The sequence below is a fragment of the Neophocaena asiaeorientalis genome, unplaced genomic scaffold, assembly GCF_003031525.2.
Source record: "Neophocaena asiaeorientalis asiaeorientalis breed wild unplaced genomic scaffold, Neophocaena_asiaeorientalis_V1.1 scaffold1090, whole genome shotgun sequence".
Lineage (NCBI taxonomy): Eukaryota > Metazoa > Chordata > Mammalia > Artiodactyla > Phocoenidae > Neophocaena > Neophocaena asiaeorientalis.
This window is the reverse complement of record NW_020175322.1, coordinates 363,026-379,026: the sequence shown is the minus strand read 5'-3', so window position 1 is coordinate 379,026 and position 16,001 is coordinate 363,026. Positions and strand designations below refer to the sequence as shown.

Here is a 16,001-nt window from a genome sequence, read left to right as displayed (position 1 = left end):
CCGTTGTTTTTGGTGTCTGTCCCCAGTGGCTAAGGTTGGTTCAGTGGGTTGTGTAGGCTTCCTGGTGGAGGGGACTAGTGCCTGTGTTCTGGTGAATGAGGCTGGATCTTGTCTTTCTGGTGGGCAGGTCCACATCTGGTGGTGTGTTTTGGGGTGTCTGCAGCCTTATTATGATTTTAGGCAGCCTCTGTGGTAATGGATGGGGTTGTGTTCCTGTCTTGCTAGTTGTTTGGCATAGGGTGTCCTGCACTGTAGCTTGCTGGTCATTGAGTGGAGCTGGGTGTTGATGTTGAGATGGAGATCTCTGGCAGATTTTTACCGTTTGATATTACCTGGAGCTGGGCGGCCTCTTGTGGACCAGTGTCCTGAACTTGGCTCTCCCACCTCAGTGGCACAGCCCTGATGCCTGGCTGGAGCACCAAGAGCCTGTCCTCCACATGGCTCAGAATAAAAGGAGGGAAAAAAAGGAAGAAAGAAAGAAAGAAAGAAGATAAAATAAAGTAAAATAAAGTTAGTAAAATAAAAAATACTTATTAAGAAAAAAAAATTTTAAGTAATAATAATAAAAAGAAAAATGGACAGACAGAACCCTAGGACAAATGGTAAAAGCAAAGCTATACAGACAAAATCACACACAGAAGCATACATATACACACTCACAAAAAGAGAAAAAGGGGAAATATATATATATCGTTGCTCCCAAAGTCCACCTCCTCAATTTGGGATGATTCATGGTCTATTCAGGTATTCCACAGATGCAGGGTACAGCAAGTTGATTATGGAGATTTAATCCTCTGCTCCTGAGGCTGCTGGGAGAAATTTCCCTTTTTCTTCGTTGTTCGCACAGCTTCCAGGGTTCAGCTTTGGATTTGGACCCGCCTCTCCATGTAGGTCGCCTGAGGGTATCTGTTCTTTGCTCAGACAGGAAGGGGTTAAAGGAGCCGCTGATTCGGGGGCTCTGGCTCATTCAGGCCGGGGGTAGGGAGGGGTAAGGATGCGGGGCTCTCCTCGCGCAGCAGGAAACGAAGAGGGAAGAAAAAGTCTCTTGCCTCTTCGGCAGCTCCAGACATTTTTCCGGACCCCCACCGGGCTAGCTGTGGCGCACTAGCCCCCTTCAGGCTGTGTTCACGCCGCCAACCCCAGTCCTCTCCCTGGGATCGGACCGAAGCCCAAGCCTCAGCTCCCAGCCTCGCCCGCCCCGGCGGGTGAGCAGACAAGCCTCTCGGGCTGGTGAGTGCTGGTCGGCACCGATCCTCTGTGCGGGAATCTCTTCGCTTTGCCCTCCACACCCCTATGGCTGCGCTCTCCTCCCCGGCTCTGAAGCTTTCCCCCTCCGCCACCCGCAGTCTCCGCCCGCGAAGGGGCTTCTAGCGTGTGGAAACCTTTCCTCCTTCACAGCTCCCTCTCCAAGCTGCAGCTGCCGTCCCTATTCTTTTGTCTCTGTTTTTTCTTTTACCCTACCCAGGTACGTGGGAGTTTCTTGCCTTTTGGGAGGTCTGTCTTCTGCCAGCGTTCAGTAGGTATTCTGTAGGAGTTGTTCCACATGTAGATGTATTTCTGATGTATTTGTGGGGAGGAAGGTGATCTCCACGTCTTACTCTAACGCCATCTTGAAGCTCCTCTGCCAGGCCCCTAGATTCTGATGTCAGTGTGGAGTCAGCCTGGATGTTGGAATTTGTTGAAAGTTCCCAGATGATCCTTGCAGCTAAGGTGAGAGCCACTGGTATACTTGCTAGCCAGGGCAGGGTCAGTGGGGGTTATAATTTATTTCCATCTGAGGATGGAACTAAAGTTCAGGTCTCTCAGTTTTCAGCCCTTTCCAGATCCTAGAAGGAGACCCTCCCATCTAGTGGTTTGGTGGTGCCTAGTAACTTGCCCCATGATGATTTCGACCACTCTTGGTATTAACTGAAAAGCAGCTTGCTCTAATCATATAGTGACCAAGTTACTAGTCACAGAAAAGGCCTCAGTTCTGGACACCCTTTGCGTGACTGAGACCTGCTTTCTGTGACATGTGACTCTTCGAGCTTCCATTCAGCTCCATCCCAGTTGGGAGGGACACTTGGCATCTGCCCCTGGTCTGGACAAAATCCCTGAGAGTTCTTTTCCAGTCCAGAGATTTTTCTTTCCATTTGACCTGCTTCTCCAACTCTAATTCCCCACTTTTGAAGCCAACTGTGGTATAAAGCTCACTTTGCAATGAGTTGCTTGGGATTACCCATTAACCACTTTATCAGGCTTCCAAAAGTTTTTAAGCCTGGCTTTGGCCAGAAGCTTTTTAAAGAGCCCATTCCTTTATTCATCCTGAAAAGTGGTTAAATGTTATATTATGGAAATTTATACAAAAATTGTATATAAATTTGTATACAAATTTATACAAAAGTGGTATGTAGTAGAATGACTTTCCTCAACATAACCATCACCCAGCTTCAATGGTTACCAGCTAACTCATGGCCAATTTTGTGCCTCTATTTCTACCCACTACCCCAGACACATACACTGGATCATGCTGACACAAATCCCACACCCCATATCAATCCATCTGTAAATATGTCAGTAGGTGACTCTATAAGATAAGCCTTCTTTCTTTTTTTCCCCCATTTTTTAATTGTGGTAAAATATACTTAAATATAAAATTTACCATCTTAACTGCCTTTAAGTTTATAGTTTCGTGGTATTTAGTACATTCATAATGGTGTGCAGCCATCACCACCATCCATCTCCGTAGTTCTTCTCATCTTATAAAACAGAAACTCAGTACCCGTTAAACAATAACTCTCCATTCCCTTCCCCCCAGCCCCAGATACCACCGTTCTGCTTTCTGTCTCTATGATTATGAGCTACTCTAAATGCCTCACGTTAAGTGGAATCATATAGTATTTGTCTTTTCATGACTTGTTTATTGCATAATGTCCTCAAGTTTCATCCATGTTTTAGGATATATAAGAATTTCCATTCTTTTTTAAGGCTCAATAATATTCCTCTGTATGACTACAGAGGCACCACATTTTGCTTATCCATTCATCCACTGGTGGACAGCGGGGGTTGCTTCCACATTTTAGTTACTGTGAATAATACTGCTGGGAACATCGTTGTACAAATATATCTTCAAGACACTGTTTTCAATTCTTTGGGGTAAAGGTGATGCTGAAACCTTGGCCTCTGTGCACTGGTGCCAAATTGAATCTCAGAGACAGAGTTTTGGGTGAAGTAGAAAAGAAAAAAAAAAGCTTTGTTACTTTGCCAGACAAAGGGGGACCCAGGGGGCTCATGCTCTCAAAACTGTGTCCCAACCCAGGGGAATTTGGTGAGGAGTTTTATAGCAATGGTTCAAGGGTGGGGTTACTGGTGAGGATCAGGGTGTGTGCAGGCCTGCATTCCTTTAATCTGGCCTCAGGTGGTCTCCTAATTAGCTTCTGTGGATCTAGAGGTTATCAAACTGTGACCTTCTCTCTGGAATGAAGAGTTCTGCAGAAGAGCTCAAAGATATTGTTATGTGTATCCCTTGAGGTGGAGCCAGGACTCTACCCCAAGGCTGCACTATTGTTTCTTGACTGCTCCTCCCTTGTCTCTGCATCCTCTCTCTTCCCTGATTAGCAACTGTTTGAACCTGCCCTTTGGAATGCAGGGAAGGTCATGGAGGTTGAAACCTATTCCCTACAAACAAGAAACGGGGGACACTGAAAGGCCTCTGTGCCCAGGAATCCTACAGGGCCCTTCTTGGTTTCAAAGGCCTTTCTTTTTAACACAACCACAATATTACTGTCACATCTGGAAAAAAAATGACAGTAATTCTTTATTTTCATTGAATTATCCATGCAGTATTCATATTTATTTCCCAGATCACCTCATATACTTTTTAATGTGACTGGTCCACACATTACTTTTTTTTTTGCGGTCCGCAGGCCTCTCACTGCCGTGGCCTCTCCCATTGTGGAGCACAGGCTCCGGACGTGCAGGCTCAGCGGCCATGGCTCACGGGCCCAGCCGCTCCGCGGCATGTGGGATCTTCCCAGACTGGGGCACGAACCCGTGTCCCCTGCATCGGCAGACGGACTCTCAACCACTGCGCCACCAGGAAAGCCCTCCTACATCATTTTTAATCTACATGTTCCTCCTCCTTTATTTTTCCCTTGCAGTTGCCATTATTGCTAAAGAAATTGCGTTGTTTGTCTTACATGGTTTTCCACATACTGGATTTTGTTAACTGCATCCCTGTGGTGGTGTTTAACATCTTCCTCTGCCCCTGTCTTTCCTGTAAAGTGGTAGTTGGGTCCAGACTCATTTGATTCCTGTCTGGCTTTTCCACAAGACTATTTCATAGGTGGTGGTCTCTGCTTCCATCAAAAGGCAGCTCCTGCCCAGCTGGTCTTTGTGTGTATAGTTGTGACATTACTAGACTCTGATGATCATTGCTTAGATCATTCTGAGTATTTTAAAACACATTTAGACCCACAATTGTTGAGCTCTCTTTTTCCCAGTCATTTTCTCACAGTGATTCTCATAGTGATTACCCAAAGTAATCACTGAGGCCTCACTACCCTCAAGCAAGAAGCAGCAAGCATTTGATGAGCACTACTCTGGGCAGGAGATCAGAAGGGACACCAGAGAGGAAACAAGGTCCCTGTCCTCAAGAAGCTTGATGTCTATTTGGGCGGACAGGTATATACCAAAACAATTAGGAAACACGATTGACTACAAATTAATTGTCATTTTAGCCTCTGAGCCCCAGAAGTCAGGAACTTTACTTAGAACAATCTGTAGCAGAGTTGCCTGGATCCCCTCCAGATATTCTGATGCAAATTTGTCTAGGATACGACCTAAACATCAAGATTTTAGAAGTATCTGGGCTTCCCTGGTGGCGCAGTGGTTGGGAGTCCGCCTGCCGATGCAGGGGACATGGGTTCTAAAAAAAAAAAAAAAAAAAAAAAAAAAAAAAAGATTTTAGAAGTATCTGAAGTATTTTTATATGCACCCAAGTTTAAGAATCATCATCCTAGGATAGGGGTTCTTCGAGTGTGGAATATTACTCAGCCATAAAAAAGAATGAAACAATGCCATTTGCAGCAACATGGATGGACCTAGAGATTATCATACTAAGTGAATTAAGTCAGACAAAGACAAATATCATATGATATCACTTTATATGTGGAATCTTAAAAAAATGATACAAATGAACTAATTTACAAAACAAAAATAGACTCACAGACATAGAAAACAAAGGGGTTATGGTTACCAAAGGGGAAAGGGGGTAGGGGAGGGATAAATTAGAAGTTTGGGATTAACAGATACACACTAGCATATATAAAATAGATAAACACCAAGCACCTGCTATATAGCACATGGAACCATATTCAATATCTTGTAATAACCTATAATGGAAAATAATCTAAAAAAAGAATATATATAACTGAATCACTTTGCTCTACACCTGAAACTGACACAACATTGTAAATCAACTATACTTCAGTAAAAAATTTTAGAAAAAGAAATGCAGGGACTTCCCTGGTAGCATAGTGGTTAAGAATCCACTTGCCAGTGCAGGGAGACATGGGTTCAATCCCTGGTCTGGGAAGATCCCATGTACTGCAGAGCAGCTAAGCCCGTGTGCCACTACTACTGAAGTCCGCATGCCTTAGAGCCCACACGTCTCAACTACTGAGGCCATTTGCTGCAACTACTGAAGCCCTCACGCTCTAGGAGCCACCTGCTGCAACTACTAAGCCCGCGTGCTGCAACTACTGGAGCCCGCATGCCTAGAGCCTGTGCTCCACAACAAGAGAAGCCACGGCAATGAGAAGCCCACGCACCGCAATGAAGAGTAGCCCCCACTCACCACAGCTAGAGAAAGCCCGCACACAGCAATGAAGACCCAACACAGCCAAAAAAAAAGAAAAAAGAAAAGAAAAGAAATGCAGCATCTTGGGCGCCATCCCAGACCTGCTGAATTAGAACCTGCATTTTAACAAGATCCCCAGGTGACATTAAAGTTTGAGACATGCTGGTGTAGAGGTATGTACTCAAAAAATCAGATAAATGAAAGCATAGAATGGCCATGCTAGGAAGGAGGCTTCAGAGATCCACTCCACCTTTTCAACTGGTGTTCTCGGAGCCATTCTAAGGGAAAGAGGCCATGTCCCCTCTTATACAAAAAGAATGGGACCTATGTGCCCAGAGCGTTTGCCTGCGTTGGAACCCCAGACAAGTCCAACTATTCCTGAGCCACATGGTTGTATATGACTACAGGGCAGAGTCTCATCAATGCTCAGGGCAAAAATAACCTGGGAGCTTCCATGGGCAGGCCACCCTCCTGGTGGCATGACCATCCAGGCATCAGTATTTTTAAAAAATTTCCTCAGACAATTCTAACAGACAGTCAAAGTTGAAAAACACAGCTGCAGACTTTGGGTCCTCCACGTTTCTATGTTCTACTCAAGGTGAAAAGTGAGCTTAATTTCTAGCTATAGCCATAAAATACACAAAATTAAGTTCAGGCCTTGGGTTTACTGTTTCAATATCTGGATTCCCAAAATAGTTGCAAGGACAACTGAAGAGGTATCCCTAGTGAAGTTGTTGAGTATCATGGACTTTTTAAAAATCAAGTTCTCAAGAGATGGTGGTAGCAGGAGTCTAGTTTTGGCATTGCCCTGAACCTGGACACTGGTAACTTTGCTTTTCTGCAAACTGTGCTCAGGTTGGTTGAGACCTTGTCTGTGTATAGAGCTAATGTTTTATGGGTGCCTGTAACACAGTACAAATAGTTGAAGTCCTGGGAAATGAAGAGGACCAATTGTTCTTGCTATCCAGCGTTACTAAAAGGATGTTTCGAAGGGTTTCAACTCACCTTCCCAGATGGAGCTGCATTTGTATAGGCAGGAAGCTGAAGGATGGATGCGTGGGAGAGAACTGCCCGAATGTCCACCCAGGATGTTTATGAGACAGTGTAGAAAGCAATCAACCCAAGTGGCCCCACTTACTGGGACACATCATACCTTTGGGTGGATGGGGTAAGGCTGTAGAGTAGCAAAAGCATCCTCAGTGGCCAGGAGACGGTGTGGTTTATCTCGTGTATTTTTGAGGTAAAAGGGGGCAATTTGAGTGATTAAATAGGAGAAGGACTCTCAGGGAGAAGAGTGAGCATCTCCTGACCAAAACATTTGGACCTGTCCTTTGATTTCTTCCTTGCAAACCATTATGTTAATACAAGTTTTAGAAAAACTTTGTATTGATATTATACAGACTTGGATCTACCATAATTTAAATAATGTTCTCCCAAACATATTTCCCCATTAAAAATGTCCACTACACCTTGGTGAGTCTCTGAGGCAAGTGTCTGAGTGGTCTCTGCTCCAGTGCCATGTCTTCACCTCCCAGGCCTCCTCTAATCAAACCTCCCCATCCTTCAGAGTTTGGGACTAGCAGATGCAAACTCATATATAGAATGGATAAACAACAGAGGCCTATTGTGTAGCACAGGGAACTATATTCAATATCCCTTAAGAAACCATAATGGAAAAGAATATGAAAAAGTTTATATATATATATAACTGAATTCCTTTGCTGCACACCAGAAACTAACACAACTTTGTAAATCAACTATACTTCAATTTAAAAAGAATCATTTAAGGACTTCCCTCGTGGTCCAGTGGTTAAGAGTCTGTGCTCCCAATGCATGGGGTCTGGGTTCGATCCCTGGTCAGGGAACTAGATCCCACATGGCACAACTAAGAGCCTGCATGCTGCAACTAAAAAGATCCCGCATGTCACAACTAAAGATCCCTCATGCCTCAACTAAAGATCCCGTGTGCTGCAACTAAGACCTGGCACAGCCAAATACATACATACATACACACAAACACACGTGTGTGTTTTTCTTTTTTTATTGAATGGGATGCATAGTTCACCCTTGTGCTTTTTATCTCTGAGTGTCATTCTTCAGCATGGATGTATGGCATTGATGTAACCATGTCTTTACTGAAAACTGGTGGTTTCCAGACAAAGCTGCAGTAAGCATCTCCTGGTATACATATTACTGTGTGTAGGTGTGCAATGATACTCCTGTGATAATTTCCTAGAAATAGAACTGCTCAGTCAAAAGACAAAAGAGACTCCCCAGTTCCCCACCCCAAGAAGGCTACGTGTTATATATATATATATATATATATATATACACACACATACACACACACACACACACACGCACACATACTATATTCATGCATACAGTTTGAGTGCCCACCCCCCATGTTTCCACCAACACAGGAAGTTGTCAATCTTTTAAATTTTTGCCAATATGAAAAGTGAAGGATGTGGCTTCATTTGCAACAATTTAAATGTTCTTGATTACTAGTAAAGTTGCACATCTTTTCATACATTTATTGGCCATCATTTCTTTTCAGAATTGTTCACTTTTCAGTTGGGTAATTTGAGTTTTTCTTATTGATGTGAAGAAGCTTTGTGGACTTCCCTGGTGGTCCAGTGGTTACGACTCCACGCTTCCAAAGCAGGGGGTGCATGTTTGATCCCTGGTCGGGGGACTAAGATCCCACATGCCGTCTGGTGCAGCCAAAAAAAAAAAAAATCCTTTGATGCCCTGTTTGTTGCAAATATTTTCTGAGTATGTTGCATTTATGTGAATCTCATTTATGTCTTATTGTGTTACGCAGAGGTTTTAGTTTATTTTTATGTAACAAAATGTGCCCATTTATTTTCCCTTTATGGTTTTCCATCTTGCTCAAGAAGTCTTTCTCCACAGCCACAACATTCTCCTATATTCTCTTCTAGTGTATTTATATTTATAGATTTTAACATGGTTATTTATTTATTTTAATTGTGGTAAAATATATATAACATGAACGTTACCATTTTAACCATCTTTAAGTGTACTGTTCAATAGCATTAAGTACATTCACATTGTTGTGTAACCATCACTACCATCCATCTCCTGAACTCCTTCATCTCACAAAACTGAAACTCTGTACCACTTAAACAGTAATTTCCCTGCCTCTCTCCCCTCAGCTCCTGGTAACCACCATTTTACTTTCTGTCTCTATGAATTTGACTACTCTAGGTCCCTCATAGAAGTGGAATCTTACAGTATTTGTCCTTTTGTGACTGACTTATTTCACTTAGCGTAATGTCTTCAAGTTTTACTCATGCTGTAGCATGCGTCAAAATTTCCTTTATTTTAAGGCTCAACAATATTCCATTATGGATTTATTTTTATGTCTAGCCTTTAATCCACATAGAATTTAGTAGTGCTTGGTAGTAAGAAGTAGGGACTTTTTTACATTTAGGTTGGTCATCTTTTAAACGGCTCCTCCATCAAAACCCAAATTCCCATGGGGGCTCAGGTCTGTTTCCAGACTGTTGTTTTATTGATCCCTTTGTCTATATCTGGACTGGAATTACAATGCTTTAATTACTCAAGGTTTTCAGTAAGTTTTTATATCTGCTAAAAGCATGTCCCCTCCCCATTCTTCTTTTTTAGAATTTCCCGAACCACTCTCAGACATTTACTTTTTCAGAGGAACTTTAGAATTAGATAGTCACAGTCCAAAAATACTCCCCTGGGATTTTGATTGGCATAGCTTGACGCTACTCACTAACTTGAGGTCGACATCTAATAAAGCTGAGCCAGCAGGTCTCCAGCCAGATTTTGCTTCCCAGTGGCTCTCCAGGCTGTGCGGTGCTGCCCTCTGCGGGGGAGGTACAGGCCAGTGCTACCTCTGCCAGCCTGCCCGAGGCCTTCCCACTTGGTCCCCTCCACCCCAGCCTATGATTCCAAGGCTTCTAGAAAGGACAAACTCCTACATACCCTTGGTTTAATTTCTTTCCTTCCTCAAATGACGTTTAGATTTTAACTTGAACTTTCAGAGCCAAAATACGAGTGGGACTCATGGAAACCTCAGGCCCTACACTAGAACTGTGGGGAAATACTTTCCTGCTCCCAGCAAACACCCCATAAGGCAGACACTGAACACATGTGTGACCAGTAGACGGGTACCTAGGGTCCAGTGGACGATTTTTTTAACAGCTCTATTATTAATGGATACCATAAAGTTCCCTTGTTTTAAGTGTATTAATTAAATGATTTTTAGTAAATGTACAGAGTTGTGTGACCATCACCAAATCCAATTTTAGAACATTTCCACCACCCTAAAAGTATCCTTCATGCCCATTTATAGTCATCCTCTGATACCACTTTGTCCTGAGCATTACTGCCTCAGGAGGAGTGGGGGACCGAGTGGGGATGTCCCCAGGAGATCCTCTGCCTGTCAGTCTAGGACCAGTGCCTCAACAGTGTGCAGAGCGTGACTCACAAGCCAACACCCCTCCCCTGAAGAGGCCCAGCTCTGGGCTCCTCCTGGGGGCAAAGGCCATGCTGAGCCCCATCCTTACTTTTCCAGGTGGATAAAGTTTGAAGAAAAGGTAGAGGAAGGAGGCGAGCGCTGGAGCAAGCCCCATGTGTCCACACTGTCCCTGCACAGCCTCTTTGAGCTCCGGACCTGCCTGCAGACGGGGACGGTGCTGCTGGATTTGGACAGCGGCTCCTTACCACAGATCATAGGTGAGGCAAAGGACCGCTGTGGCCCCCACCAAGCAGGGCAGCGTCCCCCTTCACCTGCCCCATCTCATGCCCACCCTTGGTCTGCATCACACCCACCTCTGATGCCTGCCTAATTCTGCAGAGACCAGGCTTTGGGTCTGAGGCCCCCAAGGCGGTGTCACAGTTGCTCCAAGTTTCAGATACACGTGGAGAGGGAAAGGTTAGCGTCTGAAATGCCATCCAGCAATGTAACAAAAGGGAGAAGGGCTTCTTAGCATGGTTGGAGACACCTATTGCCATGGCAACCTGTTTCTTGACAGGGTAAACAGATCACCATTCATCTTTAGGAAATTAGCTCTCGTTTGATAGAGTGGCAAAGGGAGGGAGCGGCTTGCCTTATCATCCCTAAAACTTCTTGTGAATTTTGCTTTAGCACATTCAATTTTGCCAGAACTACATTGTCCAAAATACTTTTCTAAAAAGAATTCATGTTAGGACTAAAACCACTTAGCATTGTACCTTGTGCTTCTTAGGGTACTTTCATGTGTACAATTTCATTTATTTTCCACAATGTTATTGATAGAAAGAGCAGAGAATCCTATACCCACACATGCATGCACATGTGCACCCACATGGGCACACAATGCACCCCCATGCACACACACATACATACACCAACTCCCACAGACATGCACACACCCTTTTACATATAAGGAGGCTGAGCGTTCGTGACTGGTTCAAATGTTCAGTTCTGTGGCAAAGGTGGGACTATTTCTACATCCCCTGCCTCCTTTAGGTCACTTTTAATCCCACTAATAACAGATGAAACTGAAGACCCCCACACCCCTGGTCATTCGGTGCCACGTGGACAAGGCATGTTTGTTTCCCACTTAGATGATGTCATTGAAAAGCAAATCGAGGATGGCCTCCTTCGGCCAGAGCTCCGAGAGAGGGTCAGCTACGTCCTACTGAGGAAACACCGTCACCAAACCAAGAAGCCCATCCACCGCTCCTTGGTTGACATTGGAAAGTCAGTCTCCTCCACCACCAGTGAGTCGGGCCATACGCTGGTGGCTTGTTCTATGCACGCGTCTCAAACCTGCAACCCTCCACTCTTGATATCCCAGAGTTGAGATGCCCAGACACTAGCCTTGCTGGACCTATCAGATAAATGCAATAATCAGTACAAAGTTGATAACGCTGCTACCTAAAGAGACTTGAGGAATCTCCTTAGATGAATTATTTTAAACGGAAAATGTTTAGCCTACAGTGGGTATGTGCTCGGCGCTTACCTGTGTTCCAGGCACTGTCTGAGTGCTCCACATGTAGTAACTCACTTCATCCTCACAATAACCCCATGACTAGGTATTGTTCTCATCATCCCCAGTTTACAGACGAGGAGGCTGAGGCACGGAGAGGTTAAGTTACTTACCTAAGATCACATGGCCAGTAGGTTGTGGGATCAGGGGTCATCTACAACACCTAGTGTCTATTTAATCAATTGTATATCTAGTTCACTTTCAAAGGTACAAATATTTTCTCTAATCATGTTCAGACTATTCACTTGCTTAAAAAAAATCCTGAAAAACAAGAACCCAAACCAGAACATCCTTTCTTCCTAGAAGGGGAAGAGACATGTCTTGCAGCCCAGCTTTATTTAGGTGACATGATTGTAAACGTGAACTGTGCTAACGGAAGAAGCTGCGCCACTCCAGCAAGTCGGCCGGAGTCAAATCTCTTCTGTCCCTCCTCCCAGATCGCAGCCCAGGCCGGAGCCCCGCGGCGGGCCCCAGCCTACACCACTCCACCGAGGACCTGAGGATGCGGCAAAGCGCAAGTTACGGCCGCCTGTGTGAGTATCTTCTTTCTCTGCCACTGTGTGGCAGCTTCGTCCTGGCTGTGGCCACTCTGGAGTCAATTTTCATACTTTCATAGCAGAGGAGGTAAAGCCCAGGGTCTGTCTAGAACTCTCAGGCATCAGAAGAAATCTAACTTTCACCCTAAACCTGGGCTGCCCTCAGAGTCTAACTTACTACCATAATTTTCTAAATAATTACTCCAAAAACTGCGGCTCTAATCAAGTCCTGTCATTATCAATACCCAATCCTGTGTGCTAGGCATTTTTAACTTAGTCTATGGCTTTATTCTCACCAAACTGGTCATTAGCCCTGTTTTTGGTGAGAAGTCTTCCTAGAAACAATTAAAAGCAGGCTAGGTCCTTTGCCCCAGGACAGAGAATGTTCCCATCCCTGGATGACGGTCTTGGGTCCCAGACAATGAAATGCTGGTGGAGCTGCAGCCCCTGAGGGCTGTGACTGGATGAGTGGAGCCTGTGAGGGGCATGGTCACAGACCAGGTTTTGTCAGGCAATTCATCAGGGCTGAACAGACAGGTGGGCTGTGAGGCAAAGAAAAGAGGGAACTTGGGAAGTGAAAAGAAAAAGCAGTGTGAAGGAGTATTTTCCTTTAAATACTTTTACTAGAATGACAAGATACGAACAAGCACATCCCAGGGCTGTGCCCCTGACCAGGCCAGAGGAATGCTTCAGGACAGTGACAGTGATGTGACCTTTGGCACGGCAGGGGTTTGTCACGGTCTTTTCTCTCTGTCCTTAGTGACCCCAGGATGCTCTTAGTCTCCCTGGTCTTGGTTATTCCACAGAGGGATGCTGGCAGTCAGAGACGGTGAACGGCTTTGGGACGAGCCTTCTGCTCTGTTATTTACTATATATGAAGTGCCAATGCTGCTGTGGTGGGGACCTGGATAAAAGACATGAATAAGTGATTACAGCTTTGTGTGCACACCTCCCCACCCCAAGGTGGCACCTGGGAAGGCTCAAAGAGGAGGAGACACTTGCCTGAGTCTTGGAGAATAAATAGAAGTTTTCCAGTAGCATGGGAGGAGGAAGAGGGTGTTCTTTAGAACAAAGGAAACAAAGAGCAGGTGAAGGGAAGGTGCTGTGAAGGGTGCCGCATATTCGGGGAAATAGGGTGATTCAGTTCACCAGGCTCTAAGGGAAAGAGGGTCCAATCAAAAGGGGCCTATGAATCCTGCAAAAGACCCCAGCCTGTATTCTGAGGGTAATGGGGACTCCTGAGAAGTTTTATGCAGGAACGTATCATGGTCAGATTTTTATTTGAGAAATAAACTAGAAGGGGCTGAACTGTTGGGAGCAAGAGACGGGGACCGTGTTCGGGCAGTGAGAGCAAGAACAGAGAGAAGGACCCCGCTGGGCTTCAGCGACCGGTGGGAAGTGGGAAATAAGGAAGAAGGAATCGTCAAGGCTGGCTCCTGGTCTGCTCTGATTGCCAGTGGACAAGGGGGAGAAAGCACTGGCGGTGTGGGGTCTATGCGGGGAGACATTTGATGGAAGACAACGAGTTTCGTTTCAGGTGTGTTGAGTTTGAGTTGCCAGGTCAGGCTGCTCAGAGGAATCTGGAGCTCAGGACAGATCTGGACTGGAGACCCAACCTGGGCATCCCCAGCACAAATGTGGATGGGGATGAAACAGGAGGGGATGGGACTGACCGAGGAGGATGGGGGTGAGGCCTCTGGAGGGTTTGAGTGCAAAGCAAGGCCCTGAGGAGAGCCCAGCAAGAGAGGATCCTGGATGGAAATAAGAGAGGGGAGCCGACGGAAAGCAGAGTCTGGAAGTGCGGGGACACCACAGAAAGCCTGTGGATGTGGCTGCTGGTGGGAAATGAGAGCTGAACTTCTCCTGCCTTAATGGAGGAAGGAGCTGTTCGAATAGTTCACCACCACTGTTCTCGCCATGGGGAGTCCCACCTTCCTTCCCTCTGCTGGCCCAAATCCCCAGCCGTCTTTAAAGACTCGCATGGGTCATGGAGGACAGAGGTGAAACTGCTCTTTTCTCTCCAACAAGGCCCAAGCTTAGTGACACCTGGCTCGTTACCCAATAGTGTGTCTGTCCCTCCCCCCCTCAGGGCCTGGCGCAGAGCCGCATCTTAGTCTCTGGCCAAGCAGGCAGGGTGGAGGGCTGGGACCAGGACGTAGCGCACTGAGGAGTGAGAAGGACGCAGTAGAACCTGGGGCCCAGCAGTTCTTTTAAGAAAGCTGCCATTGAAAAGAAGAAGAAGAGAGAGAATGCTTGCTGAAAGGGGCTGCCGGATTAGGGGAGGGGGGTTTGCTTTGGTTGTGAAGATGGGAAAAGCCTGTGTAGAGACCAAGAGAAAAGGGCCTGCGAGAACCTGTCTTCCCCTGATGGACCTTCTTTTCCTTTTCTCCTAGGTCATGCCCAGAGCAGAAGCATGAATGATATTTCTCTCACCCCAAATACAGACCAGGTAGTAAAACCCCTGCACTTGGCTGCAGTGGAGGGCCAGGGCAGGAAGAAGTCTTTGGTTTCAGGGGTAGGGAGCCCCTACAGGCAAAACTCTACTCCCGTGAAAAAGTGGGAGTCCCCGGGAAGGATGCGGGTGGGGCTCTGGGTTGCCTTGGTGACCCAGCCCAGTCCAACACTTGGGTGCTGGCTCTGTGCCAGGCCTCGGAAGGAGTAGGGGACAGAGAAGTGTGATCAGATGAGATGCCAGCTATCCCTGACCTTGGGGTTTATCGGAGAGAGAAGACTGCCACGCAGAATTTCACCTCCTCCATGACACGCAAACACTTTTAAGGATGAAGTGGGGGCTTGGGCTGGTAGAGAAGAGCAGTGGGGCCTCCCTGTGGGGACAATAATGATAGTGCATCAACTGGACTGCCCAATAGTGTACCTTCTCCTTGGCTAGTGCCGGATAAAGTCAGTTCTTGTCTCCCACCAGCTTGGCTGAAACCTCCTTGATGAGATCAGAATCCCGCAAACAAGTTGAGTCCAAGTTCTAAGCCCACAGCCCAGGACCCCCATGACTGTGCCCCCGAGGGAAGCCCAGAGGAGGCTTCCCTCAATTCCAAACTTTCACATCTCAGGGGCAGAAGGTCCCAAGGTCTCCTTGCCTGTGCCCCCAGGAGCAGGAAGGAAGGTGATGAGGGAAACCTGAACTTTGGTACCTACTCCTCAGGAGCCTGGGTGACCTCCAGGCCTCCAAGGCAGTCCCAAGTTTGGTGGAAGGCAAAACAAGACTATTCCCTCATGTCAGTGTCTCCAGGGCCCTTTGGTGGCCAAAATAATAAAATAACAATAATAACGGCATCAACCAACATTTGAGGTCCACACACTGCATGCGCTACATCGTGTGGTGCGTTTTCTGTGCATCACGAAGGCACTATATCGTCTTCACTCTACAGCTGAGAACATAAAAGCAGGTAAATAACGTGCCTAAGTTCATACAGCTGAAAGGTGGCATACCCATGATTTGATCCAGGCAGTGTGACTCTAGAGCCCTTAATCTGGGAGTGACTTAGGAACGAGTATTCTGGAATCTTATTTAGAGGAGAACCCCACTTTACTATAGTCAGGCGCACAGACAGTGGAGCCGTTATAAGGAAGCACTGCCTA

The 16,001-nt window shown here is 46.0% G+C and overlaps 1 protein-coding gene across 1 annotated transcript in view; it reads left to right on the top strand.

The window, feature by feature from the left end:
• SLC4A5 (solute carrier family 4 member 5) overlaps positions 1 to 16,001 on the top strand; it is an 85,923-nt gene that overhangs the window by 31,944 nt on the left and 37,978 nt on the right. Inside the window, exons 4-7 of the mRNA XM_024765661.1 lie at positions 10,410 to 10,570; positions 11,444 to 11,599; positions 12,306 to 12,401; positions 14,798 to 14,853. Of these exons, the coding sequence (XP_024621429.1) occupies positions 10,410 to 10,570; positions 11,444 to 11,599; positions 12,306 to 12,401; positions 14,798 to 14,853 (469 nt within the window). The remainder of the gene's footprint in view (positions 1 to 10,409; positions 10,571 to 11,443; positions 11,600 to 12,305; positions 12,402 to 14,797; positions 14,854 to 16,001) is intronic.